The following is a 16,069-nucleotide window of genomic DNA, read 5'->3' as shown; positions in this document are numbered from 1 at the left end:
GTGGAGGAGGAGACAGCGGCGAGTGACATCGCCGCTGCCTCAGGTAAGTGACTGAAGGGGTTTTCATCCCTTCAGTAACTGGGGATTGGTGGGTGGGAGGGAGAGGGACCCTCCAGTGCCAGGAAAACAGATTGTTTTCCTGGCACTGGAGTTTCCCTTTAAATTTGGCCCTTGTCAAAGTCACTCAGACCTTTTCACTTGCCTATTTTTTCTGCTTCCAATATATGAAATTCAAGAATTGACTGTTCACTTGCTGCCTTATATATCCCACCACATGACAGATGCCATTGTAACAATATATAATCAATGTTATTCACTGCACCTGTCAGTGGTTTTAATGTTGTGGCTGATCAGTGTAGATTAGATGGACAGGTGAATATAGGAACCAAGTTGGGTATTTCCCTCCTAAAAGGGATAATTGGGCGGTATGCCCTTTTATATAAAAATCTAAATAGAATTCCGTGTCCTCCTGCTCTACACGTTCTAAACCCTGCCTTTTTACATTGTATGTGCTTTACACATGTTCCTCTTTATACAAATAAGGAAGAAACTTGAGAATATAAAAAAAAAAGATTCTTTGGAAATACCCTTCAAATGTGTTTATTTTGTATTTTTTTTATTGGAAGACGTTCGGTGTGCTGGACGGTCTCTAATGTTTAGCTTGAACTGTGAGTACAGGAAGCTTATAACAGATAGCGCACAGCCTTCTGTCACCCCAGGAAAGAGGAAGCTTAGACCACACCATAGGAAATAAGTCACTGGCCAGCTCTCTCACTTGACCAAACTGCAAAAAAAAAGTCAATCATTCTGTGCTCTGAGTGTGCAGCAAGGTTGTGTATATACCCCGAACATCGTCTCCCTCATCTTTATTGGCGTCTGGTAACAGTATGAGCTTAGCTGTGAAGATAATGGTTTCTACCTCATGGCTATAAATATAAAAAGATCCCAGTCGCTGAACATACCCATTGAGAGGAGAATAATGTGTCGTTTGGACAGGTTAGTAACATACGAAATCTTACTTCCTGACAGAAATTGTGCTTGGAATCCATAGGCTGGTGAGAATGAGACAGGCTGTATTTACTAAATTGGGAACTGTAGAGAATTGGCAAGTTGTAGGCCAAAAATAAATTATCTGGAATAATTTGTATTGGTGAAGTTCTCTAACTCGGCTACTTTGGTCTAAAACTTCCCTTGTCCGTAGTCCACGATTGCCGTAGATAAAACATGGCTTCTTAGATTTATAACCGTTTAATAAACTGTTTTAATGCTTTTAGAAACGAACACCGGGAAAAGATTTGCAAATTTTAACCCCAAATAGCCGAATTTGAAATATAGATTATGAGGATTCTTTGTCCTAACGTTTGCCATATCCAGTTTAGTCAGTAATGCTGAAGGTTGTACGTTGTGTGCTCAGTAGACATTACTTGACTCCATGGTTGGATTTTGTTTTTTCTTCTCTTTAAAAAAAAAAAAGAAAAAAGTTTTGTATTTGTTCGTAATTTCTGTTTTTAGTTAGTGTATTATAAGTAAAAAGTGATCAAATCTGACTTTGTTTTCTAATTTAGTAAAAGATTTGTTCCGAACATACTTGTACAGTAAGAATCAACAAATATTTTTTTGTTTTGCTTTTTTTAATTTTCTTTTATTAACGAAGGAAATCATGTGCTGACACTGCAGTTAGTCGGTCCTACTGCTGTGGATTTCAATTATGTTCCTAAAAGCATGTATTTCTTGTCAAAAGTCCTAGTCGTATAACAGAGAGGTCTATTACAAACGGAATTTGAAATTTAGACACAAGTAGTTGATTTGAAAAAAAAAAACACCCTATTCAACTTGGCAATTTCTTTTTTTTTTTTTTTTTTAAATCACATTTCATTAAATTGTTTTAGTTATTACAGAGATTCAACAGTGATAGAGATAAGAATGCACGCAGGCCTCTAGATGTACAATGATGATGAAAGTTCAGAAGGCAGTGAAGGCAGATGGATTAACAATGTGTAGAAATAGTTCAGCTTGTAGGTAGGAAATGAGATATAACTTGAGGGTATTAACAGTTGAGTGCCCTGGATTGCAACATACAGCTTGACTATTGTAGCCCAAATGTCATTTATTTTTATTTTTTTAATTCTTTATTTTACGATTGACAGAATTAACAGGTACACAAATGTTGCACAAAAGGTATTGTGTTGGCTTATGCAAAAGCCAAAGTGCGAATAGATAAAAAAAAACAAAAAACATTGTGATACAGAGAGGCATATACAGGTAAAGTAGTTATCTTGTAATGCAACGTTATTTTTCCGTAAGCGATTCTGTTCTGACAAGTTTCTAAACATTTTAAACAAACCAAAACAAATATAAACAAGTTTGAACGTTTGGTCATGTTTCCTCGTTGCGGCACGAGGAACAGTAACTAAAATTTAAGGGGTGAGAGGGGATGAAACACAGTTCGGGGTCCCCAAATTTAATTTTAATTCAGTTTTCAATTTGCTGCCGTTCGGTGTTATGAATAAACCCTACAGTGTTTATAGGCCAATTTTACAGTGAATGTAAAAATATTTTAGTACGCAATTTAATCAGTGTGGGTTTGATAAAATTTTGCATGACACAATATTTTTGTATAGAATTAAACAAGTGTATGACATTCTCAGAAATCACGAAGTGAATGTGCCCCGTGCATACAGAAATTTCACGTGTTGCAGTTGTCAGATTGTAGGCTACTAGGAATTGTAGAAAATTGATAAAGGGATTAAAAAATTCAGAGCAAATGACCAAATAGGAGACATTCTACTATTTCTCCAGCTTAGCTAATTTGGAAAGTGCAGTTCTTTTGTCATATCAATGTGTAATCCATTTTAGTAAATAAATCACATTCTTTTAGTTTGCTTACTTCTGTCAAAATAAATTTTGTTACTGTATATTTTTTTTTTACACATATCTCGTGATGCAGAATTTGGTTGCACTATACAAATAAATGGTAGTTGTAAAAATAATCTCACTTTGTGCTTATTGATGAATGTACTTCATGGGGTTAAAAAGCACACATTTACCTCCATTAATAAATAATTTTCATTTTATTAGGCATTTTGAGGCTTTTTATTTATTATTTTTGACGTATGTTTATTTTTGACACTTTGTTCAAGGTCACTCTCTGATGTGTACGTTTTGTGTTTTTTGTTAGTAAGATAGCCTAAAAGTAACCGGGTTCTACCATTTAATCTTCTTTATCTTTTTAAAGCCTTTTCTCTGTTCATCAAGGCATTAGGAAAACAAGTTATATGTGAAAAATAATATTGCCCAGTATAGTAAAAAAAGTGTCTTAACATTCGGAGATCCCATGAGCTCATGTCATGGTTTGTCATTATATCCGGCAACGCTTACAAGGCCAGAGTAACGCAATCAGGAAATAGTGACGGGGATTTTTGCCAGTGTCTGTGTATAACATAACATGTAGGACTGAATGTGGTGGTTTTACATGATTACTTATTCTTTGGGCTCAAGAAATACTCGCTAGCTGTCGCTTTTATCACGGGACAGTCCCTTTTTGGCCTCCTGTTCCAATTTATTATTGTCCCAGAACTCTGTCCCACCTTTTAAAAAAAAAAAAATGTATTTATAAAATTAATTGGACATTAGCAAATCATTTTTTTTTATTTTTTATTAAAGCAACAGAATCTTGGGCTTTCTTTTCAATGTTGTTGCTAATGTTTAACCCCTTAAGGACACATGACGTGTGTGACACGTCATGATTCCCTTTTATTCCAGAAGTTTGGTCCTTAAGGGGTTAAAGGGACACTATAGTCACCTGAACAACTTTAGCTTAATGAAGCAGTTTTGGTGTATAGAACATGCCCCTGCAGCCTCACTGCTCAATCCTCTGCCATTTAGGAGTTAAATCCCTTTGTTTATGAACCCTAGTCACACCTCCCTGCATGTGACTTGCACAGCCTTCCATAAACACTTCCTGTAAAGAGAGCCCTATTTAGGCTTTCTTTATTTCAAGTTCTGTTTAATTAAGATTTTCTTATCCCCTGCTATGTTAATAGCTTGCTAGACCCTGCAAGAGCCTCCTGTATGTGATTAAAGTTCAATTTATAGATTGAGATACAATTATTTAAGGTAAATTACATCTGTTTGAAAGTGAAACCAGTTTTTTTTTTTTGATGCAGGCTCTGTCAATCATAGCCAGGGGAGGTGTGGCTAGGGCTGCATAAACAGAAACAAAGTGATTTAACTCCTAAATGACAGTGAATTGAGCAGTGAAATTGCAGGGGAATGATCTATACACTAAAACTGCTTTTTTTTTAGCTAAAGTAATTTAAAAGAAACACATTCCTTTTTATGTTACTTTTGCCTTCATATTTTTTACATTGTCATCAAGCCTAAAGACTACCAAAACATTTTGGATGTTGTAATTTTACAAGACGTGGAAACCCTTGGGTCATGGCAGATAAACTTTTGGGTCATGGCAGAGTATTTAAAAATATTCGTCAATAAAGGACAATTTGGGGGGGCGGGGCCGGACCGCCGAGCTGGACGGTCGCAAGACTGACCAGCTCCAGCGAAACTTAAACATATATGAGCTAAAAATGCTATATTGGCCAAGTATACCGACCGGCAGCGGCGGCCCTCGATGGGCACAGAGCCCGGGACCCAGGGAGAGGCTAGCTCGCAGAGTTGTAGTCCCCTGGGAGGGGAATCTTCGAGGCTGAACTTGAGGCCTACTCCAGCGGTGAGCGGGGCGGACGGCCGCTGCCCTGCTATCCCGCCGAATGGTACCCGGCCGGGGACCTGGACCCTCGAGGAACCGGCTCCGTTCCCCCCCCCTGGACCGGGAGGGTGATCCCGGTCCTCACACTGAAACCCTGCCACCCGGACAGCCACGAAGGGGACTGAGGCCTTGCAATACCGCCAGATCTTAAAATGGCGGCGAACACACACCTAACAACTAGATCTGGGCGGGAGAGACTCACCCCACAACCACCGAAACCGCCATAGCCCCACAACGCTGCCGGATCTACCACCTATGGACTGCAACTGCACATTTACAACAGGGCGCCCTACTGGAACACTTACCGCACGGAACCCTCCTCTGAATCTCAGCTCCGGTAAGGAGAGGGACCCACAACTAGCGGCGGGAAACAGGGCACCACGCATTAAGCCTGCAACTATCAGACCGGCAGAACATATCAGCCCTCACTCTGCACCACATCACCCCTTGGAAATCCCGGGGCCCAAATCCAGTACATCGGATGTCACACAGCAACCCATGCAGCGACGACTAGCCGGCCCACAGCAGCCGCAAAGCGAGCAAAATCAGACCACGGGGAGTTCAAACTGAATCCACGGAAGGCAAGAATTCTCGGACATAAAGGGACCTTTTAAGCATGACCCGATTAGCCTTTACCCTCCCTAGTATAAATATAACAATATGATGTCTGCCTTACAGTAATGGGTGTATTTCTGTATTGTGTGTATTCCTGCATAACTATCAGCGGTAAGGGGTTAACTGTATAGCTCTCGACCCTTATCTACTGCATCCATCCACGAGTGGCTACAGGGGAGTAAGAGGTGAAATTACTTAGTTGATACCTAACTACATTGTTCATACCTAAGCATGTACTTACTCAAACTAGGCATATTACCTGCATGCAATCATATGAGTCTAACACTAAGCTACCGTCCTATATACCTCCTTGTTGTCTTTTAGCATGTTCCCAACCGGATCTTCTGATCCATAGCCTGCATTTTATTTAACTGATCAATACTTATAACATTTAACCAAATGTTCCACCGCTGTTACTTTAAACTGTGAGCTTCTTGTCTATGCATGTAAAACCAACTGTAGGACCTCTAATATGTCAGCATGTTACCTACCGGATCTTATGATCCTTAGCCTGTATTTACTAACTAAGGTTTTAACGACAAAAATTTAAAAAATTGAGGCACTGCAATTCAGGAAATGTCATTTAATCTTGCTGTACTGACCCTATACTGTAATCCATTTGAACGTTTCCCCCCAATTTCTTTTATGTATCCCATCTTATTTGCCTCTAATAAAAGAAAGATTGACAAAAAAAAAATAAAGGACAATTTGCATAGAAAAATCTGTATATTATTCTACTCGGAAGGGTTACACTAGGATGTTCACTGTTCTCAGCAGTGGTTTTGTTTTTCTTAAATATGTAGATATTATGAGAATGTGTATATAGATATATATATCTTAAACAGATTTTGTCTTTGAATTAATGTCTTGTAATGCTTCCATCTACATGTGGTTTTAGCCAGTTATGCATTGCGTGCAGGTAATAATATGATATGGTTGCACGGTGGAAGGGGGCTGTCCAGGACACCCTGGTGCCACCAACTCTTTCAAGCATAGGAAACTCTACCCTGCAGGAATTCTGGAAGAACTCTCACCAACAGATCAGTCATCTCAGTATATAGCTATGGCCTTGTCCCAACTCTGAACAGCCAATGAGTTGGCTAATTCAAACAATTTGTTCTGAGCTCAGTGGGGTCATAACAACACCCACTGTCATCTTGATCTCATGTAGGACCAGAGAAGACAAAACCAAGTCACAGTTAGAGGAATATCAGACACTGTAGACCTGACAGAATTGCCTTATTTTCTCTGTAGGCTGTTCACATCAATACATCCTTACAAAAGTCAGATTTCTACAACCTGATAAGATGTTCAGGTTACCCAAACCAGAACAAGCATGTCTGTTTGCTTTCCATAGAACTATGATCAATCTTCTATCTTTTCTGCAATTCAGCAGAAAGCTTCATTTTCCCTTGAAGGTCAAGAACTTCCTAAACTAATCGTGGAACTCCCCTACGTGGCCTAGATCCTCTTTTACTACTCTTCCAAGTTAAAGAGAGAGAATACTCATGACCATGGGTCATGCCATGTTTTACAGCCATACAAAACGAAGGAAAGGAACTTGGTATCTTGGACACATAGAGACAGACAGTGTGCCTTATGGCTGGATCTACAGACACTCCCTGTCAAAACTTGTCTTTGACATATTCTGGACCCCCTGCTTCTGGTACTTAGTAGTGTTCAGATGCTCCTCTTCATTGTAATGTATGCCCTTAATTTATATTGCCTGAATAGCTCTGTTGGATATTATGAACTCAGTTTGCATATTTATTCTGCTTGAATTGATCTGGAAGAAAACAGGCATTCATTTCTTAAGCCCCCTCTACTACCCCAACCCCTCTGGGTTTCTCTCTTTATTTACTTGTGTTCTCTACCTGTCCAGGGCAGGCCTATGGCTCTTGAGAAATTTGATTTATTTCTGAATTGGGTTACTCTTGTGTCTTGTTGTTCTCTCAGGGGCCTATGGTGGTACCTGTCAAGTTTGCTTCCCTCTTCTTTTTCTAGAATCCTCAGCCCCTTATGCTTTATACCTAAGACTCTGTGACTCTGTGACTCTGTCCTCTCGTGGTTTTCCTCTTATCTCTCCCAACGCTCATTCAGTGTCTCCTTTTCTAAAGATACCTCCTCCTCTTGTCCTGTCTTGGTTGGAGTTCCCCAAGGCTCTGTCCTTGGTCCCCTTCTATTTTCTCTTTATACTGCCTCTCTTGGCAAACGTATTACCTTATTTGGATTCCACTACCACCTGTATGCTGATGACACCCAAATATATCTCTCATCCCCGGATCTCTCTCCTGCCGTCCTGCAACGTGTCACTGCTTGCCTTTCTTCCCTCTCTGACTGGATGTCCTCCCGCTTTTTCTGAAACTCAATCTCTCTAAAACTGAGCTCCTTGTCTTTCCTCCTCCTAATACTCATTCTCCTCTTTTGCTCTCCCTTCAAGTTAGTGGTATCCACATAAGTCCATCCTTGCAAGGCCGGAGTCAAGTATGACGCCAAGACATACTTGACTCCGGCCTTTGAGCCTCACATCCAGTATGTTGCCAAATTCTGTAGATTCCATCTTAAAAACATTGCCCACATTCGCCCCTTTCTTACGCAAGATGCTACCAAGGAGCTTGTCTATGCTCTAGTGGATTATTGTAATGCTCTCCTAATTGGTCTTCCCAAAAGCCGTATTGCCCCTCTGTAATGAATGCTCCTGCCAGACTGATTTTCCTCTCTAGTCGGTCTTCTCACACCGCACCCCTCTGTCAGTCCTTACATTGGCTTCCTGCATCCTATAGGAGTCAATTCAAAGTACTAACCCATACCTATAAAGCACTGAACAATTCTAGCCCCTCTTCACAGATATGCTCCTTCTCTGTTTCTCCGCTCTGCCCGTGACCTTCTCCTGTCCATTGTTCGCAACTGTATGGCCAACTCACGCTTGCAGGACTTCTCGCGGGCAGCTCCCATCCTATGGAATAGCCTGCCTACCGCCATCAGTCTTCAATCATTTAAGAAGTGCCTTAAAACCCATCTCTTTAGGAAAGCTTATGGCCTCCTAGGGTAACTTCTACCTTACCTGTCTCTTTATCTCTCCTATAGGGCAGCACTCTATTCTCTCCTCCAGCTCTGCTTCACTCCCACCTTACTTGATTGCTATCTTCTGTCCTAATGTGTTTTATACCCCACCTCCTATAGACTGTAAACTCGTTTGAGCAGGGTCCTCTTCCACCTATCATTCCTGTATGTTTTCTTGTAATTGTCCTAATTTATAGTTAAATCCCCCCTCTCATAATATTGTAAAGCGCTACGAAATCTGTTGGAAATCTGTTGGTGCTATATAAATGGCAATAATAATAATAATAAGTGAAATCAGTGTTTTCCTTGAGCTTATATCACGTTGATAAGAACTAAAAAATACCTTTCAAAAACAATCAGTGAGTTTTACTTTCTGCATGATGTGCTGGTTAGCGCGGGTGGATGGCAATACACATTTTCAGGTAGCAATCTGTGTTTTATATCATGTGATCTCTGCCTGTTTGCCAGTATAAGTGTCTGTAATTATACGCCATGTGTCTAAACCTGACAGAATGCACACACATTCAGAGGTGATAATTTAGGGCCATTGCAGATAATGGATTGAAATTTCAACATATCTTTTTTTTGTAAGTGTATGAGTATATGCTGTGTTGGTGGTTTGCTTTATAAATAAATCACAAATATCCTTACTTTCTCAGCCATTTATAGTTATTGAAACCTCCTCCGGACTCCTACACTTCCCATAGTATTATTGTTTTGCTCCCACTCATTGACAAAGCTATTTTTGGCAGCAGGATGTGAGTGGGACGACTGTAACAAAAATAACATGAAACGTGTTACTACCAGAAGAATGAATGCCCTTTCCATAAATATAATAAGACCATATGACCAGCTATGCTTGGAGTTCAACGCACTGCATCGAACGTCAATCCAGTCAATACACACATTCTGAAAGGGTCTAAGGACGTGGGTAATGCGTCTTATTATGAGCAAATAAAAGGCCGATCACTGAGATTCAAATGTTACAAATATGTAGTCACTCGGCCTTTATTTAAAAGCTCAAAACCTTTATTTACTCAGAAATTAAAATTAAGTGGCGTCACACCTGAGGGAAAATACGTACCTATTGTGGTTTGTACGCACAGACCCATAAGTTGTGTTATGCTGACCGTGAATGGCTAACATAATCTTTTTGGAGGTTCATGAACTACATTTCCCATGATGCTCAGCTGGTCTGACTAACCGAGCATCATCAGATGTGTAGTTTGGTAATGCCTACAATGCCAAGGTTAGTTTACACTGTCCTAAGGTAATACAATGTTATTATACAATAAGCAAATGGAGATTTGTTTATGTTGTTCCCTGCCTTTAGTTTAGTGTCTTATATTTGAGAAAGGTCAGGAATAAGCAGTATTGCTTGATAGTATGTTAATGTCACATTATCCTTATTCTTAGATTGCCATGCTTTTATCGAAAAAATTATCGAAAAGTTGTCCATGTGTTATTTTAACCCCTTAAGGACCCATGACATGTGTGACATGTCAGGATTCGCTTTTATTCCAGAAGTTTGGTCCTTAAGGGGTTAAAGGAGATCTCAATGCAATAATTAGCAGCACTATTCGTTACAAGTTAACAAGGTTTTATTCCTTTTTTTTTTTTTTATTCTTTATTTTTTCACTCGGCAGGAAAGGGAGTGCAATTAACAACTTTTAGGCTTACGCAGAAGCCCGCGTCACATAAAACTGTGTCAGTTATTACGGTACATAAGTAAGAAGAGTAATGAAAGAGTGACATATTAGGATATGCATATACAGTGGTTTGTATCCCTGAATTCCACAGAGGTTTTTGTAATTGTGAGGTTCCCTTGTACAGCAAGGGGGAAAAAGAAGGAAGTGGGGACAGAAGTAATAGGGAGCGGGGGACAGAGATGGAAAAAAAAAAGGGGGGGGGGAGGGGGATAGGGGAGGTAGGGACTGGTAATGCTGTAGTCCTCCACCGCTATGCTGTGTCCCGGCTTTGGTTGTCTAGTTCCCTTCTCTGTGTGGGTGATACCCGTGTCATGAGGTTACCAGCCAGGTAAGGGTTCAGACGGTGGGCTCATGGAAGGTGGCTTGGTATCTCGGGCGACCTGTGTCTTTGTTCTAGTCAAGAAGAGTTGTTGCCTATGACGTGACAGTGACGGCAAAGGCTCTATTTTAAAGGTAGTGCGTAGATGTAAAAGGATAGTTCCCCCAGTGAGCGGGATAGAATACATCCTAGGTCCGCATGCAAGGATGTGGATTGTGTGGTACCTGTATGCCCTTGGTTTAGGGCCGCCCCTGGGGCTCATATGGGGATGAGGGGGGAGACAATTTATAGAGGTAGTCCTAACGTGAAGGAGAGCGGAGGATGGTTTTATTCCTTATACTGGGGATTGCGCAGCGCATTGACTAGATATCGGCTATTTCTTAGCCAAAATAGCTGAGATTAAAACAGGTGGAGAGGTTTTCCAGCCTGGCTATTTTGATCTAAAATCTGCAATTCTTTTGTAAATTTTCCACAATTTCTGGTTTTGCGCATAAACCCTGCCAAGTAGTGCAATGACTCATAATATGTTATTTTTTTAATAGGCTAAGGGTGTTTTAGAACGACATACCTAGATTAAAGTATTGTAAAACGGCTATTGCAATGCACTATGTTATATTTAATATGTGATGTTATATGTAATATAGAGTTGTAAGGCTAAAGGAGGATGATTATATTATGTCACATTATGTGGTTACCGGTTGTTAAGATTTCATGTTTAGGAGTTGTGGGACTTAGGAATATGGACAGGGGATGTCATTTTTGGTAGACCGTTTAATTCACTGAAAACCTGCAGAAAGAGGCTCATCCATAAATATCTGTATACTTTACTAAGCTAGTTAGCATCCAGCAATCATATTTCTTTAAATGGATCTTTCTGCTTATGGGATGAAACAAGTACCCGATTTGAGTCCGTGTTCTAATGGGTTTTGTGTTTCCCTATTTTTCGTCACCATGGGGAAATGTGATCATGATTATTATCTATTAAGGTATTGGTAAAGGTTAGTCATATATTACCAATTGTGCTATATCAGCCGATCTTTATATAGGGGCAAATTATTGAACCGGAGAAACCATCAGCACTTCAGGTGTCGTGTTCTGCATCTCCCATAATGCTATTACCGTCATAATGCTGGCAAAGCATCGGGGGGAGATGTAGATTATAGAACACAACATCTGGAGTGCTGAAGGCGCCCTGCCCCTGGTTTAAAGAAAATCATTTTCTGTTTACCTACCCAGTCTGCAAATAAGTTAGTGTTGGAATATTGAATACAGATGCAAAATGCTGCAATGAACATGAATGCTATTGAGCTTAAAAAAAAAAAAGTTATTTCTTACGCAAGGTTGATTTACATTACTAAATGCACTTCTGCATTCTTCAGGACCAAAATAATGATTACACATTGTGCGTCATTCAAAAGTCCCACAGATAAAGGAGGCTTCAGAGACCATTGCTCATGAATTGCTCATAGATTTCAGTAAGGCTTTTGACACTGTTGCACATAGAAGGCTTATCAATCAACTGCAATCTTTAAGTTTGGATTCCAATATTGTTGAATGGGTAAGGCAGTGGCTGAGTGACAGGCAACAGAGGGTTGTAGTCAATGGAGTATATTCGAAGCTTGGGCTTGTCACCAGTGGGGTACCTCAGGGATCTGTACTTGGACCCATTCTCTTTAATATTTTTATTAGTGATATTGCAGAAGGTCTTGATGGTAAGGTATGTCTTTTTGCTGATGATACTAAGATATGTAACAGGGTTGATGTTCCAGGAGGGATAAGCCAAATGGCAAATGATTTAGGTAAACTAGAAAAATGGTCAGAGTTGTGGCAACTGACATTTAATGTGGATAAGTGCAAGATAATGCATCTTGGACATAAAAACCCAAGGGCAGAGTACAGAATATTTGATAAGAGTCCTAACCTCAACATCTGAGGAAAGGGATTTAGGGGTGATTATTTCTGATGACTTAAAGGTAGGCAGACAATGTAATAGAGCAGCAGGAAATGCTAGCAGAATGCTTGGTTGTATAGGGAGAGGTATTAGCAGTAGAAAGAGGGAAGTGCTCATGCCATTGTACAGAACACTGGTGAGACCTCACTTGGAGTACTGTACACAGTACTGGAGACCGTATCTTCAGAAGGATATTGATACCTTAGAGAGAGTTCAGAGAAGAGCTACTAAACTGGTTGGTGGGTTGCAGGATAAAACTTACCAGGAAAGGTTAAAGGATCTTAACATGTATAGCTTGGAGGAAAGACGAGACAGGGGGGATATGATAGAAACATTTAAATACATAAAGGGAATCAACACAGTAAAGGAGGAGACTATATTTAAAAGAAGAAAAATGAGAAGTTGGACTTCACACTCTTTGTTATAGGATACCATAAAGTTTGTCAATGTGCTTCTTTGCAGAAAGGGGTGTAGATGTTTTTTTGGCTGACTTCCCAGTGGACATACCAACAAAGGAAATGGATTGATGAAAGCCTAAAAAGTGCGTAAAGCCATTCTAAATGGAATGTCCATGTTTCCTAAGACGGCTAACAGTTTTACATGCTATTGGAAAGTACAGGAAGTCAATTAATCATAGCTGGGACTAGTAGGAAGTGTCATGAGTATGAAAATTACAGGGAAACCCTTTTCATGTAGCTTTCAACAGCATGTGGAGATCTGAGATTTCATTACAGGTTTTTATGTTTCAATGGTTAGGATTGAGGGTTTAGAAATTGGAAATGTTATGGAGGACCAATTGTGGGATCTCGGTCCGGCAACAAACTATTAAGTGTTAGTTCTAATTTCTCTGCCTTAATAGATTTCATATACAACTTATTTTATACAGTGTGATCACCTGGCTCTTTAATTGCAATTGTTTACTCTGTTGTGGTCCTTTCTTATTCGTGGGTGTGTTTGCGTGTCTGTCTCTCTCTCTCTCTCTCTATATATATATATATATATACACTCATGGGGAATTTTGTGTGGGAAGTTCTGAAAGCACGAACATACTTCGTGCACCTTTACTTCTAATGGACGGATTTGTTATGTACAGGAAACAGAATCAGGGCGAGAAGTGGCATCTTTTCATTCATGTTCAGTGAACGTATAGCTGACTGTCTAAACCTCAACAGACAAAGGAGAGAAAACTCAGCACTTAAGCATGTGACAGTCAGCATGTGAGAAACCATGAAAGATAGATAGACAGACAGACAGACAGACGGATAGGTAGACAGACAGACAAACAGACAGATAGATAGATAGACAGACTGATAGATAGATAGATCGATAGATAGATACGGAGAGAGAGAGAGAGAGACACAGACAGACAGACAGATAGACTGATAGACTGATAGATAAATCGATAGATAGATACGTAGATACAGGAAACAGAATCAGGGCGAGAAGTGGCATCTTTTCATTCATGTTCAGTGAACGTATAGCTGACTGTCTAAACCTCAACAGACAAAGGAGAGAAAACTCAGCACTTAAGCATGTGACAGTCAGCATGTGAGAAACCATGAAAGATAGATAGACAGACAGACAGACAGATAGATAGATAGATAGATAGACAGACTGATAGATAGATAGATCGATAGATAGATACATAGATAGACTGATAGATACATAGATAGATAGATAGATAGATACGGAGAGAGAGAGAGAGACACACACAGACAGACAGACAGATAGACTGATAGACTGATAGATAAATCGATAGATAGATACGTAGATAGATAGATAGATAGATAGATACGTAGAGAGAGAGAGAGAGACAGACAGACAGATAGATAGATAGATAGACTGATAGATAAATAGATAGATAGATACGTAGATAGATAGATACATAGATAGATACGTAGATAGAGAAAGAGAGAGACAGATAGACAGACGGATAGGTAGATAGATAAATAGATAAATAGAGATAGATAGATACGAAGATAGATACGTAGATAGATAGATACGTAGAGAGACAGACAGACGGATAGATAGATACATAGATAGATAAATAGAGATAGATAGCTAGATACGTAGATAGCTGGACAAATCGATAGATAGACAAATAGATAGATACGTAGATAGATAGATAGATATAGATACGTAGATAGATAGATAGATATGGATAGATAGATAGATAGAGATACGTAGATAGAGAGATATAGATAGACAGACGGAAAGGTAGATAGATAGATACGCATACATAGTTACATAGCTGAAAAGAGACTTGCATTCATCACGTTCAGCCTTCCTCACATATCTTTTTTTATACAATTCTTTGATACAAGTTTTAATGATGCAGAAATTAATGTATCTATAAATTCTGGGCTGGGAGCTAATGTGTTCATCACATTAAACAAAGTGTGTTTAATACGCAAAACAATATAATTTTATCGCTCACCGTTATTCAACAGCGAAAGTCTCATGAGAAAACAATTACATATCCCTTTTTTGGAAAAGGACCCCACATGATTACCAGTAAGAGAAGTTCAATGAGCAGATTATGTGGGTCTGTTGATGTCACACATCCAGGCTTAGTTAGAATTTTCTAAATAGAAATAAAAGCATTTGTCATTGCCAGCATTTCTTTTAGCATTTTACATATGACAGATATTCATGCACATTAACACACAGATACATATAAATACACTGACACATACATACAAATTCATATAGACACCAAAACGTACCGACACATACACACACATAGATACACACCAACACACACAAACATTGATACATGCACACGCTGACACAAAGATGCACATACACAGAAGATGTGTGCGCATACACAGACACACACAGACACACACTGACACAGAAGCACACTGACATATATATACACACACACACACACACACACAGATGCACACCCTGACACACACACACACACACTCATATATATATATATATATACACACATACACTCATACTCTTGCACATACTCACTCATATACATACACACTTATACACACACACACTAATACACACACGTGCACACACACTCATACACATACACACAGACCCACTCATACACATACACATATTTATACTCACACAGACTCATACACATAAACACACACTTGCACACACTCATACTCGTAAACACACTTATACTCGTACACACACTCACACACACTCATACTTGTACATACACACACACACACACACTCATACACATACACACACTTGCACACACTTACTCATATTCGTAAACACACTCACTCGTAAACACACTCACTCATACTCGTACACACACACTCATACACACACTTGCACGCACTCATACACATTCATACACACACTCACACACACTCATACACACACTTGCACGCACTCATACACATTCATACAAACACTCACACTCATACGTGATATTTCTTTATATCTCCAGCTACCCTCCTGTTATCTTACCTTATGTATCCGGGAGAGTGGCTTGGCGTCCTGCTGGCTGGTGTGAGTCTTAAACAGCTCCTGCAGGTCCCCTCTCCCCTCGCGGCTGCCTCCCTCCTGCGATGTCTCCCTGCATTATGCTGTAAGGAAGTGACAGGCTGTTACTTCCTCCTAGCTGGCTGGCATTACCGGGGCCCGGTCATGCTCTTAAAGGA

At 39.8% G+C, this 16,069-nt stretch overlaps 1 protein-coding gene across 1 annotated transcript in view; it reads left to right on the top strand.

Moving 5' to 3' along the window:
* Positions 1–796: 796 nt before the first annotated feature.
* Positions 797–16,069, top strand: part of SH3BP2 (SH3 domain binding protein 2) — a 49,153-nt gene continuing 33,880 nt past the window's right edge. Inside the window, exon 1 of the mRNA XM_063457722.1 lies at positions 797–996. Coding sequence (XP_063313792.1) covers positions 923–996 — 74 coding nt within the window. The 5' untranslated portion in view covers positions 797–922. The remainder of the gene's footprint in view (positions 997–16,069) is intronic.

The sequence above is a fragment of the Pelobates fuscus genome, chromosome 6, assembly GCF_036172605.1.
Source record: "Pelobates fuscus isolate aPelFus1 chromosome 6, aPelFus1.pri, whole genome shotgun sequence".
In the NCBI taxonomy this organism is placed as follows: domain Eukaryota; kingdom Metazoa; phylum Chordata; class Amphibia; order Anura; family Pelobatidae; genus Pelobates; species Pelobates fuscus.
The sequence above is the reverse complement of the archived record's forward strand: the minus strand, read 5'-3'. Positions and strand labels throughout refer to the sequence as shown.